Raw genomic sequence first — 22,933 nt, 5'->3', positions numbered from 1 at the left:
TTTAATTACTCACTAACATACGTTTCTTAGAGGGTACCTGTGGTGAACAGTGTCACCTTTAGTTCCATTCAGAAAGTATATCTTTTTTATCCCCACAAAACACACAAGTACTTTATTCAACGTTGCCTTACATTACATCAATTCTATTTATTAAATTGTGCATTACATTATTCACAAACATCACTATGCTGCCACACCAAAGATGTCTTTCGGTGATGTGCCATTTATTGTTACAGCAGTTCTGCTTTACGGCAGTGAGGTCTCGTAAAGCTGTGCGGAGGTATCAGCTGACTGAAGATAACCTGCAGAGGGAATAAGCACAGTAAATACATTATAAGACTTAAAATTATAGGTATTGCCCGCCGTCAGAAATATATAAAAAGGATATGTTCCACTAGAATATCGACCAGTGACAGGTACGTCTTTTTGTGCAGTATATCCCGGAAATAAACTGGGAAGTGTTAATTTTATTATGGTGAAAATAATGGTGGCTAATATAATATGGTGTATTATATTACGCGGCAAACAGTTATTGCCATTAATGTCTTGCACAAAACAGAGACAATATATTCCTGTACCGTAATTAGTGACAATGACAGATTAAACGAGCGTGTTGATAATACAGCAGGTTCAACCTAGTTAATAATATCACTTATCAGTCTGACACAACGTGATACTAGTTGTTGTACGATATAGCACTGCTTTTGAACAAAACGGTAATGTAACATAATTGTAATGAGATAGTATTGACTGGGCACAAAACGTATATTTGTACTGTTATTTGTGTGTCTACATTCTGTTATCGTACCTTATGTTTATGTTCCGTATAGTATCGTAGATTGCATCATGTCATAAATAAAACTGTAAAATATACGGGTTTTGTTTTTCTGTAAGGAAATAGAACAGTGTCGAGTAGAACAGAGGCTACTTAAAAAAAAAAAAAGACAGATACAGTACTGTGGTTAACCCGAGCAACTTACCTGAAGTTCAGGCCACGTAGCGTAGCTAGGTACACTGCCTTTGCAATGAATGGATTTGCATAGTAATTCATTCAGCCTCTGCAGAGCATAACTGATCAGTGAACCTGTGAATACAGACATACAACGCTGAAGTTATTTTTAAGTATAAATGTGTGTTTTAACTGTAAAAATATATCTGTCTTAAAGTTTGCATCTAAGTTGTTGATGGTGCTGAGAAATGACTAACTCAACTGTGCAGTGAGAATTATTATTATTATTTATTTATTAGCAGACGCCCTTATCCAGGGCGACTTACAATTGTTACAAGATATCACATTATACATTATTTCACATTATACAGATACAGATACAGATATCACATTATTTTTACATACAATTACCCATTTATACAGTTGGGTTTTTACTGGCGCAATCTAGGTAAAGCACCTTGCTCAAGGGTACAACAGCAGTGTCCCCCCACTGGGGATTGAACCCACAACCCTCCAGTCAGGAGTCCAGAGCCCTAACCACTACTCCACACTGCTGCTGAGAATGTGTGGATGGCTCATTTTATACTGTCAAATTAACAGTACTAGGCAGTACCCATCAACCTTCGTTGATGTTTCTGTGGCTTGACATATTGGTTAATACAAGTTTCTGAATTGTTTTGCTGTCTCGTTAAATATTATGGGCAGACCGTTTCGAGAGATACATTCACATGGGTGGGCAGTTACAGTCAAACTGATGAACTCGTCACCAAATTGAGTTTAGTGGGTGACCAATAGAGATTTTGCTGCTCTTTGTTGAAAAACCTGAAAATGTAGGTAGCTGGGTGAGTGAGGTAATACTGGTGCCTCAGGCAGTGAGCATTTGGAATGCAGGACAGTGCCTTTTTAAGGTTAATGTGAATGCACCACCAAAGTAATTTTTATAATAAATTAGTCTAATTACATTATCGGTAGAGATGAAAAAAATCCTCCATCCTGGAGGATGTAGACATATTAATTAGACTATACTGTTTTAAAGAATATGTTTTATCTGTAACATTTAGCAACATAAAATATATTTTGGAATAAGAGGTTATTTTTTATGTTGCTTCTTGAACTGCAGTGCTGTTACAGAGCATGCTTGTTTGGTTCACAAAATAAGTGTCAAGTCAGTTTCATGGGAGACAGCTTGTGCCCTAAAACCTGAAACGACCTTAAAAAGGATTTAGAACAGGGGAAAATCATGGATGAATGTAGTAAACGGACACCAGGAACAATATACCTGTACCTTTACATCAACATGACTTTTGTTATCTACAAATGCATCCTCGTCTTTCCCAAGCATGCAATATAACATTGGACTAAATAATAGTAATTTAGAGTTGGTACAATATGTAGCCTACTTAAATTGAGTCAGGTAATTTCAAATGGCTTACTGTAAACCCATCTGAAAGAAAGTAAAAAAAAAAAATATATAGATAGGAATGTTTATTACTGTAGCAATCTGAAATGCCACAGTGGCTGCACATATTGGCACTTTTTTTTTTAGTTTTAAGCATGGTCAGACTCCCCTCGCTATGTTGGTATTGATTTGGATAATAGCCTGTGGATACATGTGTCCTTAAATGTAGTACTGTAGGTCTGTTCGGTTCATCAGAGAATAGTCATATGCAGTTACTCTGGCTGTAGCTGTTCTGTGATAGCATGAGTTTACTCTGCTGCGTGAAAATGAAGAAAGTACTCAGGAAGCTTTGGGGGTTTTCCAGGAAACGAACAGATGCAAACAGGTATGGTAAGAAATAGTCTAGAAACAGTCAGTAGTTATGTCTAAAAGGGATGAGGATGTCTCTGAAAAAGTGTGCTCTGGTCTTTAATCAACTACAAATTTATTCAAGTCTTCAAGGTCTTGTTTGTTTCACATTTTGTTAAGTTAACATGTACTGTAGCCTAATTGCCCCCTTTCCAAAAATGTGTTAGTGATTGGAATGTACACTTTATGACCGATTGTATTTGGTGTTTTAATGTGTTTTAATCTGTCCTTGTGGTATGGTTAAGTGTAATGTACTCAAATTAAACTTGCTAGACAAATTAAATATGATTAAATATTTAAAGACAGTTATTTGTAAACTAAGGACTGTTGAATGTTTTAAGGCGTTTAATATCTGAAATTGTTTCTACAATACACCGTTTAAAGGTTAGTAACATTACAGCAGAATTGGTTGTCGTGTTTAATTATCATAGATTGATGTCATATTTGTATAATTTAGTTGTTTAAGATTAATTCAATCATATTAAATACAAATATAGCCTAATTATTAAAATAATCCTTTACTTAATTGATTGTCTTTTTACAGTGTATTCTCAATTCTGTCACCACATGAGTGTAAGTAGTCAAATTGTGTACATGACTTGTTCATATAAAATAAAAAAATCCTATTTTTACTGAAGTATGACTTGAGGATTTCAGAATAAATGGTAACTCTTTTCTTCCACGAGAAATTAGCTAAAAGTGCACTGAAACAGGAACCAATTATGGGCCAATAGCTTTTCCACTTCCTTTCATTAAATAATAGAACATGTTTAATAATGCAAATGTTATTTATTATACACACATGTCTCTGTTCCTGCCTTGACATTTCTCATTGATGGATGCTAATAACAATCTCAATCAGAGCTTTCCAAAAACAAAAAGTGAAGTCTGCAGTGACACAACAGTGAATGACTAGCTGTTCGCTTAAAATAAAAATACAATTGCACACTTTTTGTGCTTAATGTGGAGTTAGTGCTTGGAGATATTGTGGATGTCATGAAGCCCATTATGACTTTCTGTAGCAGTGGCTAGTTGACCATAGCACTGACCCATATACTGTACCCTCTGTCTGTTAGGCAGAACTGCATATTTCAGTAACAGTAATTACTTTTTTCATTCTCTGGAAGCTGTTATGTATATTTGCTGGGAGTAAGCTACAGTAGTGTGTTGGCAGCAGGTGATCTAAACAAAATCTGCTTGAAAATCTGTGTTGAAAAATTTTCCCTGTCAAATACAACAATCACTGCCTTTTAAGACTAGTTTTCCATGCCAGAGGGGAGATATGCAGTTAGAAAAGCATTGATGTCAACAATCAATATGATACTGTTCTTGATTTTGTTTTTATGTAACTGTCAGCAACATTATACGTTATATCATGTGTAGGCCATTTTGGCAGCCAACAGTGATCATCTCCTTATGCTCTAACAATACAATCATTAGCTTTTGACAGTACAGTAGAACTGGTTTTGATATGGAGTTACAGTAGGTAAAATACGTGCAGTTAATGCAAAGCAAGACAATTACAAATATTCCCTTACAGTAGCTGTACATGGAAATCTATCAAGTGCCATTATTTCTAATTGCCATTATTATTGCTGAGTCATTGATAAGGGTGGCAAAGCTTAATAGTTGTATTCCCACGGACACAGATCATAGGCCACTCTTAATTTTGTCTCATGGATATTCATGAGCCAATCCAGAATAACACTAGTAGGGTTGAAATCAAAACAATCATGGCGGCTAACGTTAGGTACCGCGATCGTGATCTGTCATTTGTGCCAAAACTTGTGTTGTTCCTTCTCCTTTCTCATATTTGCTTTTCATGTTTTTTGTGACTATAACTTACTTACTAATTAGTAACCCAACGTGATCTAATGTAAGCGGACAAGACTTCTGTAAGGTATTGTTCTGCTGTTTGTAAACCGTGATTAAGTCTGTATATCATCACTATACAGCTATGGCCAAAAGTTAGCATTACCTCGAATTGTAGGATTGAGATAAAATTAAAAAATATGTGTATGAACATAATTTAGGTCTTTTATTTAACATCATGTAATCAAAGAAACTTCAAAATGATATTGCAATAGTCTACTGGAAGCCATAATAGTAGTATAGTATTTTATAATAGATTTCGAAATGTCACATTTTTAAATGTCCGTTTTTCGTTAAGTAAATGGAAAACTACAAAACGGTATGCAATTCAATATGTTAATGTAACTTTATTCAGCAGGTTTCATTCGACTTTATGACCAAAATTTGTTAGGCCTAATTCTATAGGGTTATGCAAAACTTTTGGCCATAACTGCACAGTAGAAATTTATAGAACCTCCAATCAGGTTTTTTTTTTTTTTTAGTTTCAAATTCTTTATTTTGTTTTCTGGTTTGTGTTTTGACAGGCCAGAAACAAACATGGCAGCAAACAGCCTGGTGCTCCCCATTGTTTTGTGGGGCCGCAAAGCTCCCACCCACTGCATTTCAACATTGCTGGTTATGGATGACCTGGCGACCATTGTCACAGGTTGCCATGATGGACAGATCTGCCTCTGGGACCTGACTTTGGATCTGGAGGTGAGTTGTGATTGGGACATTTTGAGATACAGTACAAAGGTTTTAAAATGTGTGAACTTTAGCTATGTTGTAAAAAAAAATTGAATTTAACACAACCAGTGTCAAGAGGCACGTCAAACATAGATGTTGGTCTAGTTTTGTGTTTCTTAGTTTTACTAAAGATCCAGTATCATACAGTAGTTTAACCTTCATAGTGTTGTGCATGTATTGTTTGTCAATTATACACAATTCTACCTTGTTTCTGTGCTGTGTTTTATCATTTTCTCTTTTTCCCATTTCAGAGAGACCCACTGGTTACCTAAAGATAGTAAATCAAAGCGCTGCTTAAGAATAACACTGATATATTTTCAAAAGACTGCAGGAAAAAAATAAATAAATACTTTCTCAATGCAATAGAAGTTACTTGTCATTCAAATACTGCTACCTTGTCAGTGCTGTAGAACGATAGACGGTTAGCTTTTTTTTCCCCCTAAAATAACTAGTAGCAATATAAGGCAAAATCTTAGTCATGTTCATCATTTGAAAATTATTTCTTAAAAGGGCAACTTACAGTTACAAAATATCACATTACAAAATATCAAATTACAGATAAGAGCAGTAACTACAGTAAAATCATTATAAAGTAAGATCAAATTCAAATAAAGAATGCAGTAAATTACATTTAAGAGCAAATTTGACTAAGAGCAGTTAAACTTATAGTACAAATATTTGCTTATAAGAGTAAATTCCAATAAGAGCACATGGTAAGTACAATAAATGGATAAGAATGATTTCAAATAAGAGCAATTACAAAAAATGTGAAAACTTTAAACAATTACCTGCAAAAAAAAAAAAAAAAAATCCCAAAAGTAGTAAGTACACATGCTGATTTGGATGAAGAACAATTAAATGAACTGGAAGATAGCAAAACGAAAATAAATAAATAAATAAAATAAACATTTTCTGGACTGGTTGAAACAAAGAAACGAAAAAATGGTCTCAACTGTGGAAAATGCACATCTCAGGGATGTCCAATTTTTGAAAAAAAAACGTGTTGTCCAAGGGACAAAATGCTAGAAAAATCTACCTGCCCCCTACCCGTCGCACAAAACACACACACAATATTAGAATATAACTTGTAAGATTTTGGTGTTATTTAATGAACACAATCAATCAATCAATTAGTGTAACGGGCAGGTCTGGTAGCTTGACTGGTTCACTAAATTCTTTAAGAAACACAAAAGGTTCCCTGTCACCCCACCTCGCCTCAACAAATGTATAACATACTTGTTCATTTCAGTGCAGTTTGGAACACATTTGCTACTAAATGTAAGTAACATACTAAGAGTTCAACTATAGTAAGCAATATTTGGAGTTATTCAAATATAAAAATAGCTTCTGCCTGTTTTTTCTACTCTTTCTTTATAAGCTGAATTCAACTCCTGATGTACAGGTTTTTTTAGTTAGCTGCATCACAGATCTAAATCATTGCCAACTCTTACTGCTGCTTTGTGGAATGGTTTTTCTTGACGTTCTTTCAGTTTTGTAATTGGGAGGGACTGACGTTCACTTCTAATATTTTTTTCTTTTTTTGTATGACGTCACTGAGAGGGGCATTTGGTGTCTAAAGGGTGGAGACAGTTTACAGTCTGTATCTCCCCTTCTACACGTCCTAAAGTGCTTATCTGTAACTCATTCGAAAGCTAAGAATTGGGAATAATGAATCGCTTTTTAATGTTATAGGAGTTTTATTTTTAAAAAAAAACCAAAAAAACTTTATATATGCTTTTTAAAAAAATACTTCCGGAATGCTCTGTGTGTGTGTGTGTTTGATTGCGTGCAGGGCAGGAGATGGCGATCTGAGATCCCCCTTTTATTTATTTTTATTTTTTTACTGTTATTATAATTATATTTGTTTTTATTTTAACTAAAACAATATACACGCCTTACTTCAACAGCTGTAGCAACACATGGGAACATGTAACACAGTAAAATAAAAAGGCCCTTATATACCCTTTAATTTTCAAAGATTAGTCTGTGCCTTGCCAGAGGCTCGCTTGGCAGCCATTTCTGGATTTCTTTATAACCACAGTAGATCAGCTAACCAATCAGAAGTGATAGGGGTGGGACGTGATCACTTTTCAAAATGTTTGTGCGTAGGTGCTAGACTTCCACAATTCAGTTTTCTAGCAACAGAACGAACATAGGAAAAATAAATAAAAACAATTTGTCCAACGGGCAAAGTATGATGGCAAAACTTGTTGTCCCGCACATACATCTTTTTTATGAATTGCACACCCCTGCATCTTAAGAAAATCTTTATAAAATAGTATGGGATTTTGTATAGAAATGTAATAAATGCCCAAGCAGAAGAATCTAATATTTTAAGCCACATTAGTTTCCGAGCTGGAGTAACCGCTGTCTAAATGAAAACAAAACTGGGGAATCTGTCAAAATACACAATCACCCCGACTTCGTCACTTTAAATAATGTATTTTTAGCGGTTTGTAAAGCTACAGAAAAACACAAAAAGACATGTCTGCACATTATCCCAATTTCAAGTATTTTTTTTTTGCCCTAAAAATGATTTATGCTTTTCTTTTTTTCAAATCCAGTTTGACCTGAATTATAAATTCAAGGCCCTTCAGGGTGTCAGTATATGTCCAATGTACAGACTTCTCAGGGGCTGGAGGCACTCGAGTTAGTCTCATGCCGCACGATGCCCCAAGGTGTCTGTATATTGGACGTATACGGAGACCCTGTCGGGCCTTATTGCATATATATATATATATATATATATATATATATATATATATATATATATATATATATATATATATATATATATATAATATATAATATATATATATATATATATATATATATATAAAATATATATATATAAAATATATATATATAAAATATATATATATATATATATATATATATGTAATGCAGTTGCAGTCAAAAGTTTACATACCCCAATGGAAATTTGTAATTTCTTGAAAACAAAGAATTTTAGGAAAACTCAGCTATGATAGTATTGTCTTCATTATAATGCAGAACCTAATTCTAGAAAATGCTGGATTGTAGGTGAGCATTCTTAGAGAGTATAAATGGGTTAGGCATAGGATGATTGCTGTCATTACCAATAAGTCAGTATGGGAAAAAGTAAAGCGCTATCTGAAGACCTTAAGCAGAAAATGATTGATTGTCATAAAGCTGGAGAAGGATACAAGAAGATTTCCAAGCATTTGAGTATCCCAATTTCAAGTATTGTTTCTATTATCAAGAAGTATAAGCCTCATGGTACTGTCACAACGCTCCCTCGGTCTGGAAGAAAGAAGGTTCTTTCACCATGAACTAGTAGAAGAATTGTGAAGAAGGTTAATAACAATCCCAGATTGACTGCCAAAGATATTCAAAGTGAATTGGCTGCAAGCAGGACTGGGGTTTCCATTTCAACCATAGGTAGAGTATTGCATGATGAAGGTCTCAATGGTTGCAGGCCAAGGAAAAAGCCACTCTTAGGAAAACGTCACAAGGACAATTTCTTAAAGTTTGCAAAACGGCATTTGAATGAAGGATATGAGTTCTGGTCAAAGGTTTTGTGGAGTGATGAAACAAAAATCAAGCTATTTGGTCATGCTGATAGTCGTTACGTTTGGAGCAAGTCTGGTGAGGCGTACAAAGAAAAGAACACCATACCTACTGTCAAGCATGGAGGTGGTAATGTCCTTCTATGGGGCTGTTTTTTCTCTAATGGCACAGTACATTTAGTTCCAATAAACAGTATTCATGTATTCCATAGCATACCATAGTATACCAAGAGATATTGGCCAATCATCTGAAACCCTCCACTACAAAACTTGGTTTAAAGCGCAAATTGATGTTCCAACACGACAACGATCCAAAGCACACATCAAAATCTACTTCAAAATGGTTAAAGAAGAATATAATCAAGGTTCTGGAATGGCCTAGTCAAAGTCCTGATCTAAATCCAATTGAGATTCTTTGGTATGAGTTGAAGAAGGCTGTGCACAGAGAAGTCCTCGGAATCTGAATGAAATGGAACAATCTTGCATTGAAGAATGGTCAAAAATCACTAAAGAATCATGCCAAAAGTTCATTGACAAATATCCTAATTGTTTAAAAGTGGTTATTTTTGCTAAAGGTACCTCAACTAGATATTAATCTAATTTTCCTTGTCAGGGTACGAATACATTTGAATTAGCATTTTTGGAGTTTTGCAAAAGAAATTGCTGAAAAATAATTGTAGACATCTATTTCTTGTAACTTTTTTTTCCTCATCCACAAAAGCAAAACTTTTGCTACAAAAGATTTTTCCTATAATTGTTTGTTTGTTTTTGAGAAATTTCTAGGCATTATAAATTACCATTGGGGGATGTAAACTTTTGACTACAACTGTATAAATAATTAGGGCTGCTCCGATTAAAAGATTAATCCACTTTTTCAATCCACTGCTGGATGAAGGCCTCCCCAAGATTCTTCCACAAAAGCCTGTCTGGGGAAGAAGAAAAAAAAATAAATAAAAAAAAAAATATATATATATATATATATATATATATATAATATATATATACACACACACACTACCGGTCAAAAGTTTTAGAACACCTCCATTTTTCCAGTTTTTATTGAAATTTACGCAGTTTAATGTCTCAATGTACTCTGAAATTAAAGCATAGAACAAATAAACAATTGGAGATAAAAAAAGAAATCATGGAATCGTTTTGTTTAACAAAATTTAATCTAAATTTTGGACTCATCAGAGTAGCCACCTTTTGCAGATATAACAGCCGAACACACTCGCGACATTCTTTCTACAATGAAAATCAAATATTGTTGGGAAAGTTCTTCCCAACACTGTTGCAGAAGTTCCCACAAATGTGTTGCACTTGTAGGTTGCTTTGCTTTCACCCGTCTGTCCAGTTCATCCCAAACCAGCTCGATTGGGTTTAAGTCTGGAGACTGTGCTGGCCATTCCATGTTTTGAAGCCTACCGTCTTGTTCTTTTCTTCTAAGGTAGTTCTGACATAGCCTGGAGGTATGTTTTGGGTCATTATCTTGCTGAAGGATGAACCCCTGACTAACTAGGCGTATACCAGAGGGTATTGCATGGCGCTGCGAAATGCTGTGGTAGCAGTTTTGGTTCAGGGTGCCACTCACTCTGTGCAAGTCGCCGACTCTGGATCCAGCAAAAGAGCCCCAGACCATCACGCTTCCTCCTCCATGTTTGACAGTTGGTGTCACACACCGAGGAACCATCCTTTCGCCTACTCGACGGCGTACAAAAACCCTGCATGATGAACCGAAGATTTCAAATATTGATTCATCGGTCCATAAGACCTTCTTCCAGTCTTCAGTAGTCCACTGGCGCTGCTTCAAGCCTCTTTTTCTTATTTTGCCATCTTAGCAATGGCTTTCTTACTGCCACTCGACCTGTCAAACCTGCAGCTCGAAGTCTTCTCTTCACAGTTGAAACTGAGACTTCGACCAGTGTTAAGCTGTGCTTGAAGCTGTTGTCCTGTGTGCCGCCTATCACGCAAGCTGTTGACTCTCAGAAACTTGTCTTCTGATTCTGTTGTGGCTTTGGGTCTGCCAGACCTCTTCCTGTCAGAGTTTCCTCCAGTTTCCAAGTGCCTTTTGATGGTGTAGGAAACTGTACTCACTGACACCTTGGCTTTCTTTGCAATTTCTCTAAAGGAAAGACCTACACTTTTAAGGGTTATAATGGTCTGTCTGTCTTCCTTTGTTAATTGCCTTTTTCTCGCCATTATGAGAGCAATATACTACTTCCTGCAGTACAATACTGTCCAAATAATGCTTAAGAGGGTGTAGTAACACAGTCTGTTCCAACACTGCTTTTATACAGACAGAGGGTTTGTAAGTAATCAACAAAAGTTGGGACACCTGTAGGAATTGTTAGCATCAATTTTCAAGGCTTAATTTACTTCCATTGCTGCAGAACAGCTGTAAGTTGTTAACCCATCCCTGAAAAAGGCCTTTTTGTATAACTCTGAAATGTACATTATTTTTCAGTTTTTGGTAACCTAAACTTTTTTTCTTAACCTCTGGCAGTTTACCGCTTACCTTTGTACCATTTCAGGTTATTCACTGGACTTGAACTGCTTAAATTTCAATAAAAACTGGACAAATGGGGGTGTTCTAAAACTTTTGACCGGTAGTGTATATAATCAGTATATTACTTTACAATAAATTAAGTTACTGTATATATGGGTTTAATCCTCTAAATACTTAAAGAGCCAGTATCACATCAATATAAGTTATAACAATTCATAAGATGTATTGGACCTTGCTGCTTTCTATCTTTCCAGATCATCAGATGTATATATATTTTTTAACAAGGTAGGTCTAATGTATGTCATTTATGTACTAGAGCTGAAGGCAGGGATTCAGGTTCTGCTGGTCTTCCGCAGATGATGACTTGGACCCCCTTTGGTGAAAATGATGGGGACAACAGTAAAAAATTTCCCCCCACATCATCAATTGTTTTAAAATTGTCATGTGATGTGCCATGCACAAACTATATTTAATCGTGATGTATTTAATTTCAGATATAGTATATGTATGGTATCTCCAGAAACACTGTAAAATTGTTTCTGTCATCTGCAGATCAGTCCTAGAGCTCTTCTCTTTGGCCACACTGCTTCGATCACCTGTCTGTCGAAGGCGAGCTCTGGAAGGGATAAACAGTATATTGTTAGTGCCTCAGAGAGTGGGTGAGTGTCTGCAGAATTTCAAAATCTCACAGGTTCCTGTAGAGATTCTCTTAAATGGTATACTGTCATTGCCTAAAATATACTTATCCATTCTCTATTGTTCTTGAGAACTGATCTCACAATCTTTGTTGATTCCATGACAAACATATTTTTTCTTTCAGTGAGATGTGCCTGTGGGATGTCAGTGATGGCCGATGCATAGAATTTACTAAGCTAGCCTGCGCCCATACTGGAATACAGGTAACCTACATTTTGTATAGTATTTTCATGTCAAAATTAAAAAGGTTTGATCTTCTCATTGATTTGTGTTTTCTATTTATTTATTTATTTATTTATTTATTGATTGATTGATTTTATACTTTCTACAGTTTTATCAGTTTACCATTGGTACCCAGCGAGAAGGAAGGCTCCTGTGTCATGGACATTACCCAGAAATCTTTGTGGTGGATGCCACCAGCCTGGAGGTCCTTTACTCTCTGGTGTCCAAAATATCTCCTGACTGGATCAGCTCCATGAGTATTATTCGGTCTCACAGGACACAAGGTTGGTGGAAGCATTTGCTGTGCAGTAAATCACAGGAAAATAGGGAACTGAGCCTCGTAAAATAAAACAAAAAAATATGCAGCTCCGGATAATGTCACTTTGTAATGTTGCTGTGGGGGTAAAAGAAAACATACATGTAGGCAAATATGCATTCCTAAGCATTAATAAGCACCTTATTTACATTCGCCTTAGTAAATGAAGAGAGTATCAGAATCTGGGGATATACAGAGGGACCGATCTCATTTTTATTTTTATATATACTGCGCATCAAAAGAAACGTATCACTTATATTTGAGCATCAAAAGAAGTGTATCACTTATATTTGGATAAAGTTCACTAGATGTGATCGAAAAAAGACAAACTGTTTTAGAGCAGGTGCAGTGACTTTTTATTGTGCTGATTAACAATTGAAGATGCTGCAAAATGATCTGTCGATCTTGGGCAGGTGTTGTGACTGTTGGTTTCCCAGTTTGTCGCCTGTCATTGACAGTGTGTGTCTGCTTATACAGTCTCGCCAGGTTTGAAATTACTGGCTGTGAGCACCAAAGATGGCGAGCCACAGTACACTGCCCTAGTCCAGACTCCAACATGCCGATTGCACAAAGGCACTGCTCTCTTGACAGACGTGGCATATTGTTTTTTTCTGTGATTTTCTTTATTGCTTTTATTCAAGCTTGCAATTCAACAGCTAAAATCACTCAGATCAACGTCCAATCAACTGTCTCACTAATTAGGTGATTAAGTACATATGTGTCGGTCATAGTCACTCAAGCATGTCATGGTCAAGGGTGAATGATTTAGTGATTAAAAAGAAACCAAAAACATTTCGTCAATGTCCATCATTTGTATGCTTTATTTTTTTTCGAAAATAAATGTGTTATAATACTGATAAGTTTCTTTTGAGGCTCAATATGTATGGTGGATGACGGTCTACAGTACTTTTAAGATATAATTGTGTATATCTAGCCTTAGGGGAGATATTTGTTACTGTACTACTTTCAAGATGTTTTCTTCATTTCAAGTGAAATGTATTCCAAAGAGCTTTCACTCTTTCAGTAAATGTGAAAGTCTACTGCTTTGCACAGCTTTATATTTCTTTCTTGCAGAGGATACAGTTGTTGCTGTGTCTGTGACCGGGATATTAAAAGTGTGGATCATTACTGCAGATGTCAGTCGAATGAAGGTATACAACACTAATTACACAGCAGTATTAAGCCATTGTAAAAGCAAACATCAATGGAGCTTTCATTACATTAATCTTTTCACAGTGTGTATCTGGGGGATTATAACCAAAATATGTTGTTTTTATTTTTGGGAGGGGGGTAATAGAGATGGAGATCAGGGCAGGCTTGGAGTGTAAATAGTACAGTGAGGTTGAGAAGTGTTTCTTTAAAGCCAAAAAGAATGCATATAACTGTGCATGAACAGAACAGCAGACTGCACTTGCATTTAGTAAATATTTACCAGTGGAGGGGTCTTTAATCATCTTTCATTGCTATACAATAGTTGTATGTGTGTATGCATACAACATTAAACATATTTCTAGTTTGATTACATGTGTTCTAAGCTTAATGTTGACATAGGCTGATTGTTTTACAGGACACAGACCCCATCTTTGAAGAAGAGTCCAAGCCGATTTATTGCCAGAGCTGCCAGAGCATTTCATTCTGTGCTTTTACCCAAAGGTCCTTGTTGGTTGTCAGCTCAAAATACTGGAGGGTAGGTTGAAGGCCAGCAATCTTGTAAAATTATTTAGTGAATGCAGATACCTGCACTACCCTTCTATTTGACATTTTATCTTCCTATTCAGGCCATAAGTAAGAGACTGCCCAATTTATGTTCCTCCTTGTAACGAGAAAACAAGTGCTAAGCATTATGGGGCAAATGGGAACCACTGCTGTATAACCTGCTCTGGGATATAAAGGTTCCCTTATAATGAGGGAGTACTGTTGTTTTCTTGGGTCAGGTTTAAACTATGACCCCAACTGTGGAAACGTAACAATTGTATAACACAATATAACCTATTTGTTTATTTTCCGTGTGGTTATACTCAGTATTTAAAAACTTGATCTGTATGTGTGATCTTTACAGGTATTTGATGCTGGGGACTATTCTCTTTTATGCTCAGTGCCCTGTGAAAATGGACAGGCATGGACAGGCGGTGACTTTATTGCAGCTGATAAGGTTATTATATGGACAGAAGATGGATGCAGCTATATTTACAAACTCCCTGCCAGGTATTGTAGACGTGATAACGTACTGAGATGCAAGGTCACTTGGGGACTTTAATGATCAGAACTAATACTGAATCCAGTGAATCAAGCAGCCTCAATATTTAAGATATGCAAATATAATGTTAAATTTGAGTCCTAAAGTACAATGCTGTATACTCTCCATGCTGCAGCAGAATTTGTAAATGAGTGGTAACTGCTATCATATTCAGCGTTAGTTTTGATGCCACTAAAAACTGGAAGTCAGAAAACCGTGGAAAATTAAAAAAAACAAACAAAGTGGAACTATCAAACTTTTCAAGTTACAGTACGTGTTTACATGTCTTAAAATTATGTTCCTGCATTTCCGTGTCCTTCCCAAGCTATTTTATTTTGTCCCTAGCATTTTTTGCATATATGTAGACCTGTTGATGGCACTACTTAAACTTCCAGATATGTACATCAGCCCCCTGTACAACTTTAAGAGATCTGTTTGGCAAATCTTTTAAAGCCAAGTATTTCTTTGTATACTATTTCTTTTTTAAAAAGTTGTCCTTATGTTTCCAGCTGTCTCCCAGCCAGCGAGTCTTTCCGCAGTGATGTCGGAAAGGCTGCTGAGGGCACCGTCCCACCCTTACTGTACAATGTGCTGGACAGAAAGGACAAGCAGGTAACCAGATAAGTGCTTTCACATCAACCTTTATCTTCACAACTAGTGGCAGCATACTGTACACTTCACAGGGGTCTTAGCCTTTGTGCATTGGGAGGGACTGACTTGTGTAGAATTGCATCAGGTGACAGTATTCATAGACACCATTTTCATGTACTTGTGATCCATTGATTCTTATTTAAAAAGTAGGAGTAGCATTGTCAGTTTTCTGAGAAGGATTCTGGCAAAAATGGTATTTGTAAGTAGGCTGATGTACATGCCATTTGTACTGTTATCTCCAAATTTAAAGTAGATATCATCTTATTTTATCTGCAAATATTCAGTAAATAATTGTTGATGGTGTGGTGGATTTTTGTTCTACAGTACTGCAATGAAGTTGCCAAAGAAAGTGACACGTTATACAAAAGACTGCTCATTATTTGTAGTAGTACTGCTCTTTCTTATCTGTTATGTGTGTCTGGGTATAAGAGGGTATAAGATAAGGTATGAAACATTGAAATGGCTAACATTTAGATCTCTGATCACAGTCTGTTAATTATCGCATTCCTTTGAATTTAAGACACACTCGAATTTCCCGCCCCCAATGTAATGAAAAAGTAAAACATCAAATAAAGATGAATTTACAGATACAACCTCAATTACGCATATAAGAGCCATTTATGCAAAGGAATACTACATTTTTTGCATACTGGTAAAGCATATTGTATATTGGTAAATGAACATGCCTGTAACAACAACAACAAATCTCTCCTAGTCATCTCTGAGTCCTCTTTATTACTTGACGTCTCCCTGACAATGACTCCTGCTTCTTTGAAAATGGCTGCCTGTATGTCATGGATGATTCCTGGTCGGGCAGTAAAGTTTTCTTTGTCTTTTCTTGGGCAGTCAGTCACGTTCATGTTTACATCCTCTGGTAGTCATGACTTTTTTTGGCGATTTTAATATACTCATCACTATGAATTTAAGACACAGGCCATTTTTGAGAAGAAAAAATTGGTTTAAAAAGTGTGTCTTAAATTTGAAGGAATACGGGAATTGTTTTTGAGGACAAAATCCTTTTACATGATAAATCTACATAAACATAACATGCCATTTGTTGATGATGCCTTATACCTTTAATGAATGTAATTCTTGTAAAGTGGGACAATAGTCAGTTTTACTCCATGTGCCTTTACTCTATTGGTCATTTTATTTTTTCATAATTGTCATACATTCTTTTCTGTTTTTCTGTATGAATGTGCATTAATTTTTTTGGTGTTTTGTTTTCTCATTCGTGATTTGTTGCCCCCTTTTCTGGGAGTGCGCCACAGGTAGAGCAAGGGTTTGTGGGGGAAGCCATTATCCAGGTGTCACATGAGCATTTCCCTGACGCTGGGAAAGCCTGGGAGCTCTACACTCCTACTCTGCTGTTCTGCATCCGGCCTCTAGAGGCACCAGTAAGATTCCAAACCAGTTGATCCCATGCCCTCCTCCCTCCCCTTGTGTGTTTTGGTGGCTGTTTAGTTCTGTGCACTCATTCCTTATTATAAGACTATATTATTGTCATCACTAGTGCAGCATATTTTTGGAAAATGCTGACCTTTAGTTGCCCAATGCTTATCTCAAGACTAGTCTTATGATGAGGATGAGGTGTGCTTTAAAACATATAACTTTTCTAGTCCTTACTGTATTCTTGTAGCTTCTTGTAGCTGGCTTCAAATAGAACTAAAGGTTAAAACATTTTAATCAGATCAGATCATGTGAAAAGTTTTCCCTAAAATGTCCCAATATTGACAAACCTATTATGTTGAGGCCCTATGCATTTGCTGGCACACATGCACCATTAGTAGGGTCCTGCGTTTTACGCAACCTGCTTTCTTAGGCTGCACTTCATTCCTCCCACGGCAAGGTGGTCATGTAGTCTGCTTAATTAAACCACTTATTGATTAATAGTCTCCCGATTCCTTTAATCATCTCAATTAGTCATTCTATTAACGTGCATTAGCGCGTTGATTAGCTGGCAGCAGCAGCTACGGACATTTATTTAGTCATGCATCCCTTTATTACTAATTTGTCTTATTCAATATTATTTCTTAGAATGTGTAAATAAATAATTAAAATGTTTCAGTTTATTAGTAGGAACACAACAAAATTAAAAAAAAAAAACAGCACTGATTCCCGGAACAATTTATATAAAATACTGAAATCATAACATCAGTGCTGTAACACATATATTACAAATATAAAATAATAATAATAATAATAATAATAATAATAATAATAATAATAATAATGCAAGGTTATTCACAAGCAGCACATTGTGTCACTTACAGTTTTATGAAAGAAAATATTCCATGCATTAAATGTTGCTATTAAACTTAAGCATCGTCAGTTGGTTAACCCTGCCTTCTTTCATAGATTGACGTTGTTCTGTAAAAACTTGGCCATAAGAAGAAACACTTCTTTCAGCATCTACTAAATTGGTAACAACTGACAAATACACTTTAGCCTTTCGTGTTAAATTGGGAAATAATTCTTCAGCTTTAATCCAAAATTCATTCAAAGTCATTCTACTGCTGTTTTCTTTTGCATATGGTAGGCATTTGTCCATTTCTGATTTACAGTCAGCATCACATCATTGAATAGAATGTAATGGGAGAGCTTCCAGATCCAAACTACACACTTGTTGTGGGTCGAATATCCTTACTGCCATCAGAAAGTTATGAGCTGGTTGAAAAAAAAAAATGATCCGGGTTGTAGTAATTAGTCAGTTTTTCAGAAACGTCATGGAAGGTTTTTACACATAGTTTGTTTATTGCGGCGTCTGTGCTGTGTACCTCTTGTGCCATTGCTCAGAATGTATGTATTTATTAATTCTGCAACTTTATTATATGTTTGATTGACTCTCACTTCACAGCTTTCAAACCACTGAATCAGATCCACCAGTCCCTTGGCATGCGTTGCAGTTAGGGAGAGTTAGAACATTTTTAAATCTTTAAGCAATTTCTGGAGGTCCTTTTAACACTACAGTGTTTGGTGTGCATTTCCTTTTCCACAAAGCCTGCGTAAAAAAGGATGTATTTGGAATGATATTCAGCAGCAGAATACCAAGTGCCCAATTGTGTTATGCATGGCTCAGGTGGCAACTTTATAGGTAAAGTACAGCCTTCTTGTTGGATTGCTTCTGTCAGGTGGTCTTTAAAACATAGTCTTGGGCAATGTTTAAACCATTTTTTTAACGGTTGCAACCATCTTGTCTGCTTTCGGAAAATTATTTGCCCAGATATTGTTGGCAAGGGCTATTATGTGGGCATTACTAGTCAAATGTACCGAATTTTGCAATAAACCTCAAAGAATGTCATTGTATGCCTTGATCATGTAACTGGCATCATCGGAGACAAATCCAGTCACATTATTAAAATTAACTTCAAATGCGTTTAAACATTTCACAACGACCTGTGCCACCGATGAGTAATTCAGAGTGCAGATTAACTGTATCGGCTAATATTACTTTCACTTCAAAGGTATTCGATAGTCCTTGGAAAACAAACAATGTGCAAAACATATTGATCTTTTGCATTTGTAGACTCTACAAATACACTGTTAGGCATCTTTACCCGTTGCAACTCAGCAATTTGGGGTAGATATTCCCTTCTCAGTTGACCTGCTGTAGGATTTTCTCCTGTATTTATTACATGTTTGTTCAGAAATGCACGTAGTTTGGGATTATCAGTTTTTTCCAGGGGAATATTAGCACAAACAAATGCCTCTGTCAAATCGAAAATAACATCTCGTCGGCGTTCAGAATTTTCATTCCCCTTACGTTTCGTTTTCTGTGTTTTTCTGATGATAAATGTCGGTCTATTATTGACTTTCGAGTGTGGTCCAAAGATAAATTGCAAGTTGTGCAAAATAAATTATACCCATTGGTGTACAGAACACAAGGTGGATATTGTAGCATGTGTTTGCTAAATTAAATGCTTTTTGATTGTGATGTCTTTGACTCCATGTTTAGGTCTCTCGATTTTTTCTTTTAACGCATCAATTTATTCAAATACCATTTATACCCATCATAATTAGCTTTTATTTTTCTAATTAGTCAAAGCGTAATGTGTTGATTTCATAATTGTGTATTCGATTACTATAACTGGAGTGGCTGCAGGGACATCTAGGGGATAGCAGTTGAATTACAATTGAAAAAAAAAAGGTTGCGTAAAATGCAGGACCCTAACCATTAGCCAGCTACTGTATCTACATATATGTAGATACAATATGATCCATGTTTTTTTTTTTTTTTTTTTAAACAGGCGAGTTATGACATACAGTCAGCACTAGGATATATACACGTCAGTCATGTTTTACAGCCCTTGTATTAAAAATAAAATCAATCCCCATTATTAAAAATAAGAACGATCCAATTAATCTTTTATACAACAATAACCATTTCTCAGTTATTGTATTTAAAGACAATGAAACCGGAAGAAAATCTGAATACTGTGGCATAATTAAGAAAGATAATCAAAATAAATCTAAAACATCTAAACCAGGTTAAGGTAAATAATAAAATGCAAAATAGAGAGTTAAACATGAATAGGACAGAGAATTCAAAACAGAAAGATAGGAGACCCAAAGATAGACATGGTACCAAATACACAAAAGATAAGACAGAAGATATAGAATTCAATTTATCAAGTAAAACTTTAACCACATCCCAAAAAGCGGTACTGAGTAAAGGACTTAAGTTTATACCGACTAAAAGATACATCGATAAAGATCAACTGGCCACTGAATTAAAGGAGTGGGAGAGACGCATGAGATTAGCAGAATATTTTTTCAATGAAAATATCTCGGATTCAGAGGGTAATTATGAACATGGGATTAAGGTTAATAGTACAAGCACATGGACTCCTCCGGATGGAAGAGATAAATGGTTAGATATGTATATTGAAGTAGTTAAACAAGAAATAATAGTAGGACTAAAGAAAAGATGTAAACTTAATTTAACCAATATTGAAGAACAAGCTATGACTGAGTTGTTAAATGATGATGATATAATGATAAGACCAGCAGATAAAGGCTCAGGAATAGTGATAATGAACACAGATGACTATATGAAATCTGTAGAATGTGAATTAAATAATACATACATATGAAGAAGTTAAAAGCAATAAGATCAATAAATCGGTAAAAGAGGTTAAGGAAATTGCGGAGAGACTATACAATAAAGGCATTATATCAAAAGAATTAAAAAAATACATGCAGCCACATAATGCAAGAACAGGCCTAGCAAGAGGCAATCCTAAAATGCACAAAGAAAATCACCCTATGCGAATGATAGTCAGTACAATTGATAATCCAACACACATAATAGCTGAAATAGCAGAAAAACAACTTAGGTCGCACGTTGAGAAATTACCAAGCTATGTTAAGGATACAACACAATTTTTAAAAAGACTTGAATCAATAAAACACAACCTTCCAGAGAATACAATTTTATTTTGCATGGATGTAAAATCCTTGTACCCAAGTGTCCCTCGTAAAGAAACTTTAGAAGCTTGTCAAAAAGCACTAGATAATAGACTAGATAAATCAATACCTACAGCAGAGGTACTGAACATGATCAACATAGTTTCAGAAAACAGTTATTTTACATTTGTTGATAAGAATTACAAACAAAACGATGGTACCGCAATAGGATCTAAATTAGGAATGCATTTTGCCAGTACATACATGGGGAAATGGGAAGAACAATTACTTAGAAAATCAGAAAGAGAACCTTTAGAATACATTCGGTTTGTAGATGATATTTTTGGGGTTTGGACACATGGAGAAGAATCTCTTTTCCAGTTTCATAAAATGGCAAATGAAATACACAGTAATATTAAGGTGGACCTTCGATGGACAAGGAAAGAAATAGAATTTTTAGATACCATAGTAAAACTTGAAGAAGGTTCAATTGAGACTGACCTCTTCTGTAAACCTACTGACATGCACCAGTATTTACACATGTCCTCTGCACATCCGATACACACTAAAAGGGCAATCCCAAAGGGTCTAGGAATAAGAATACGAAGAATATGCTCAAAAGAAAGTGACTATGTAAAACAAAGAAATGTATTAAAAACAAATCTTAAAAAAAGAGGATACAAAGAAAGAATTATAGAGACGGAGTTAAGAAAAGTGGATAAACTAAAAAGAGATGATCTACTAGATTATAAAAATAGAGATAAAAAGGTCAAAAGAGTCCCATTAATAATGACTTACTCTAAACTTTTGCCCAATATTTCTAAGATAGTTTGGAAACAGTTGCGGATTCTACATAATTCAGAAAAATTAAAAAAAGTATTTCTTAAGGCCCCAGTTGTAGCATTCAAAAGAGAAGCTAATTTAGGTGATATTTTAGTTCACAGTAAACATAAAAGAATAATTGACAAAATAGGTTCTACTAACATATGAACTAGTAGATGTAAAGTGTGTAAACACATAGACAAACATAAAAATATAATTAAACATAAGAACACCACATATCCACTAAAAACTAATACCTACTGTAAAAATAGCAATGTTGTTTATGGAATAGCCTGTGAAAAATGTGATGAAATCAAATATGTTGGAGAGACTGGAACTACTTTATATAAAATAATTCAGAACCACCTTTCGTTAATTAGAAATAAAAAAAAATGAATGAACCAATAGTACAGCACTTCACCAGTCAGGGACATGACATAAATGATGTAAAGTTTGTAGTATTAGAACAGCTCAAATTAGACAATGCGACATATAGAAGAATAAAAGAAAGTAAATGGATAAATAGACTGAACACGATTATGCCAGCGGGACTCAACAGAAAAGAATGAACTAATTAACTTCAATAAATATATAACATTTAAATGAATAAACAAAATTCATAAAAAAAATTGTGCATGCTGATGCGCTGGGGAGGCCAAATCTAGACTGATCCTCAGAGCCAGCATAGCATGATATAATAAAAATATAAGTTTATGTAAAGTAGTGTTAATTGGAATTAATACAGATTCAAAGATAGAAGTAAAAATTATGTCACAATATATAGAACACCATTACATCATGTAAGAATAAATCATGAATTTGAATGTAAACAATAACAAGTAGTCATGCCGTCAAAAACCTATAAATACCTCTAATGTTTGGATTCAAACACAGGCTCCCTTGAGAAAGATATGTACAACATATCGAAACGTTGGGCAGCTGGCTCTTTGAGCTAATATATATATATATATATATATATATATATATATATATATATATATATATATATATATATTGTGATAAAGTCACCACTCTGTATTTACTGTTCCAGGTGTCCGCTCTTACCAGCCCCGTATTCTGATACAAAATAAAGCAGTTCCACACTTTGTTCTCAGTTGAACAGGACAGTGCCTGTATCTTTATTTGCAAGTACAGCCAAACACAATAAGCAAAACA

The 22,933-nt window shown here is 35.3% G+C and overlaps 1 protein-coding gene across 4 annotated transcripts in view; it reads left to right on the top strand.

The window, feature by feature from the left end:
• The first annotated feature begins 212 nt into the window (after positions 1 to 212).
• Positions 213 to 22,933, top strand: part of LOC117421231 (WD repeat-containing protein 7-like) — a 217,864-nt gene continuing 195,143 nt past the window's right edge. Inside the window, exons 1-10 of one of the 4 annotated variants that reach the window (XM_059024567.1) lie at positions 213 to 416; positions 5,153 to 5,324; positions 11,961 to 12,067; positions 12,229 to 12,307; positions 12,436 to 12,610; positions 13,717 to 13,793; positions 14,210 to 14,329; positions 14,702 to 14,847; positions 15,388 to 15,490; positions 16,801 to 16,926. In XM_059024567.1, the coding sequence (XP_058880550.1) occupies positions 5,166 to 5,324; positions 11,961 to 12,067; positions 12,229 to 12,307; positions 12,436 to 12,610; positions 13,717 to 13,793; positions 14,210 to 14,329; positions 14,702 to 14,847; positions 15,388 to 15,490; positions 16,801 to 16,926 (1,092 nt within the window). In that variant the 5' untranslated portion in view covers positions 213 to 416; positions 5,153 to 5,165. The remainder of the gene's footprint in view (positions 417 to 5,152; positions 5,325 to 11,960; positions 12,068 to 12,228; positions 12,308 to 12,435; positions 12,611 to 13,716; positions 13,794 to 14,209; positions 14,330 to 14,701; positions 14,848 to 15,387; positions 15,491 to 16,800; positions 16,927 to 22,933) is intronic. The other 3 variants (XM_059024571.1, XM_059024573.1, XM_059024576.1) reach the window with 3 other exon arrangements.

Source organism: Acipenser ruthenus, chromosome 1 (genome assembly GCF_902713425.1).
Source record: "Acipenser ruthenus chromosome 1, fAciRut3.2 maternal haplotype, whole genome shotgun sequence".
Taxonomy (NCBI): domain Eukaryota; kingdom Metazoa; phylum Chordata; class Actinopteri; order Acipenseriformes; family Acipenseridae; genus Acipenser; species Acipenser ruthenus.
Note: the sequence above shows the minus strand (reverse complement) of the source record. Positions and strands in the feature narration are given on the sequence as shown.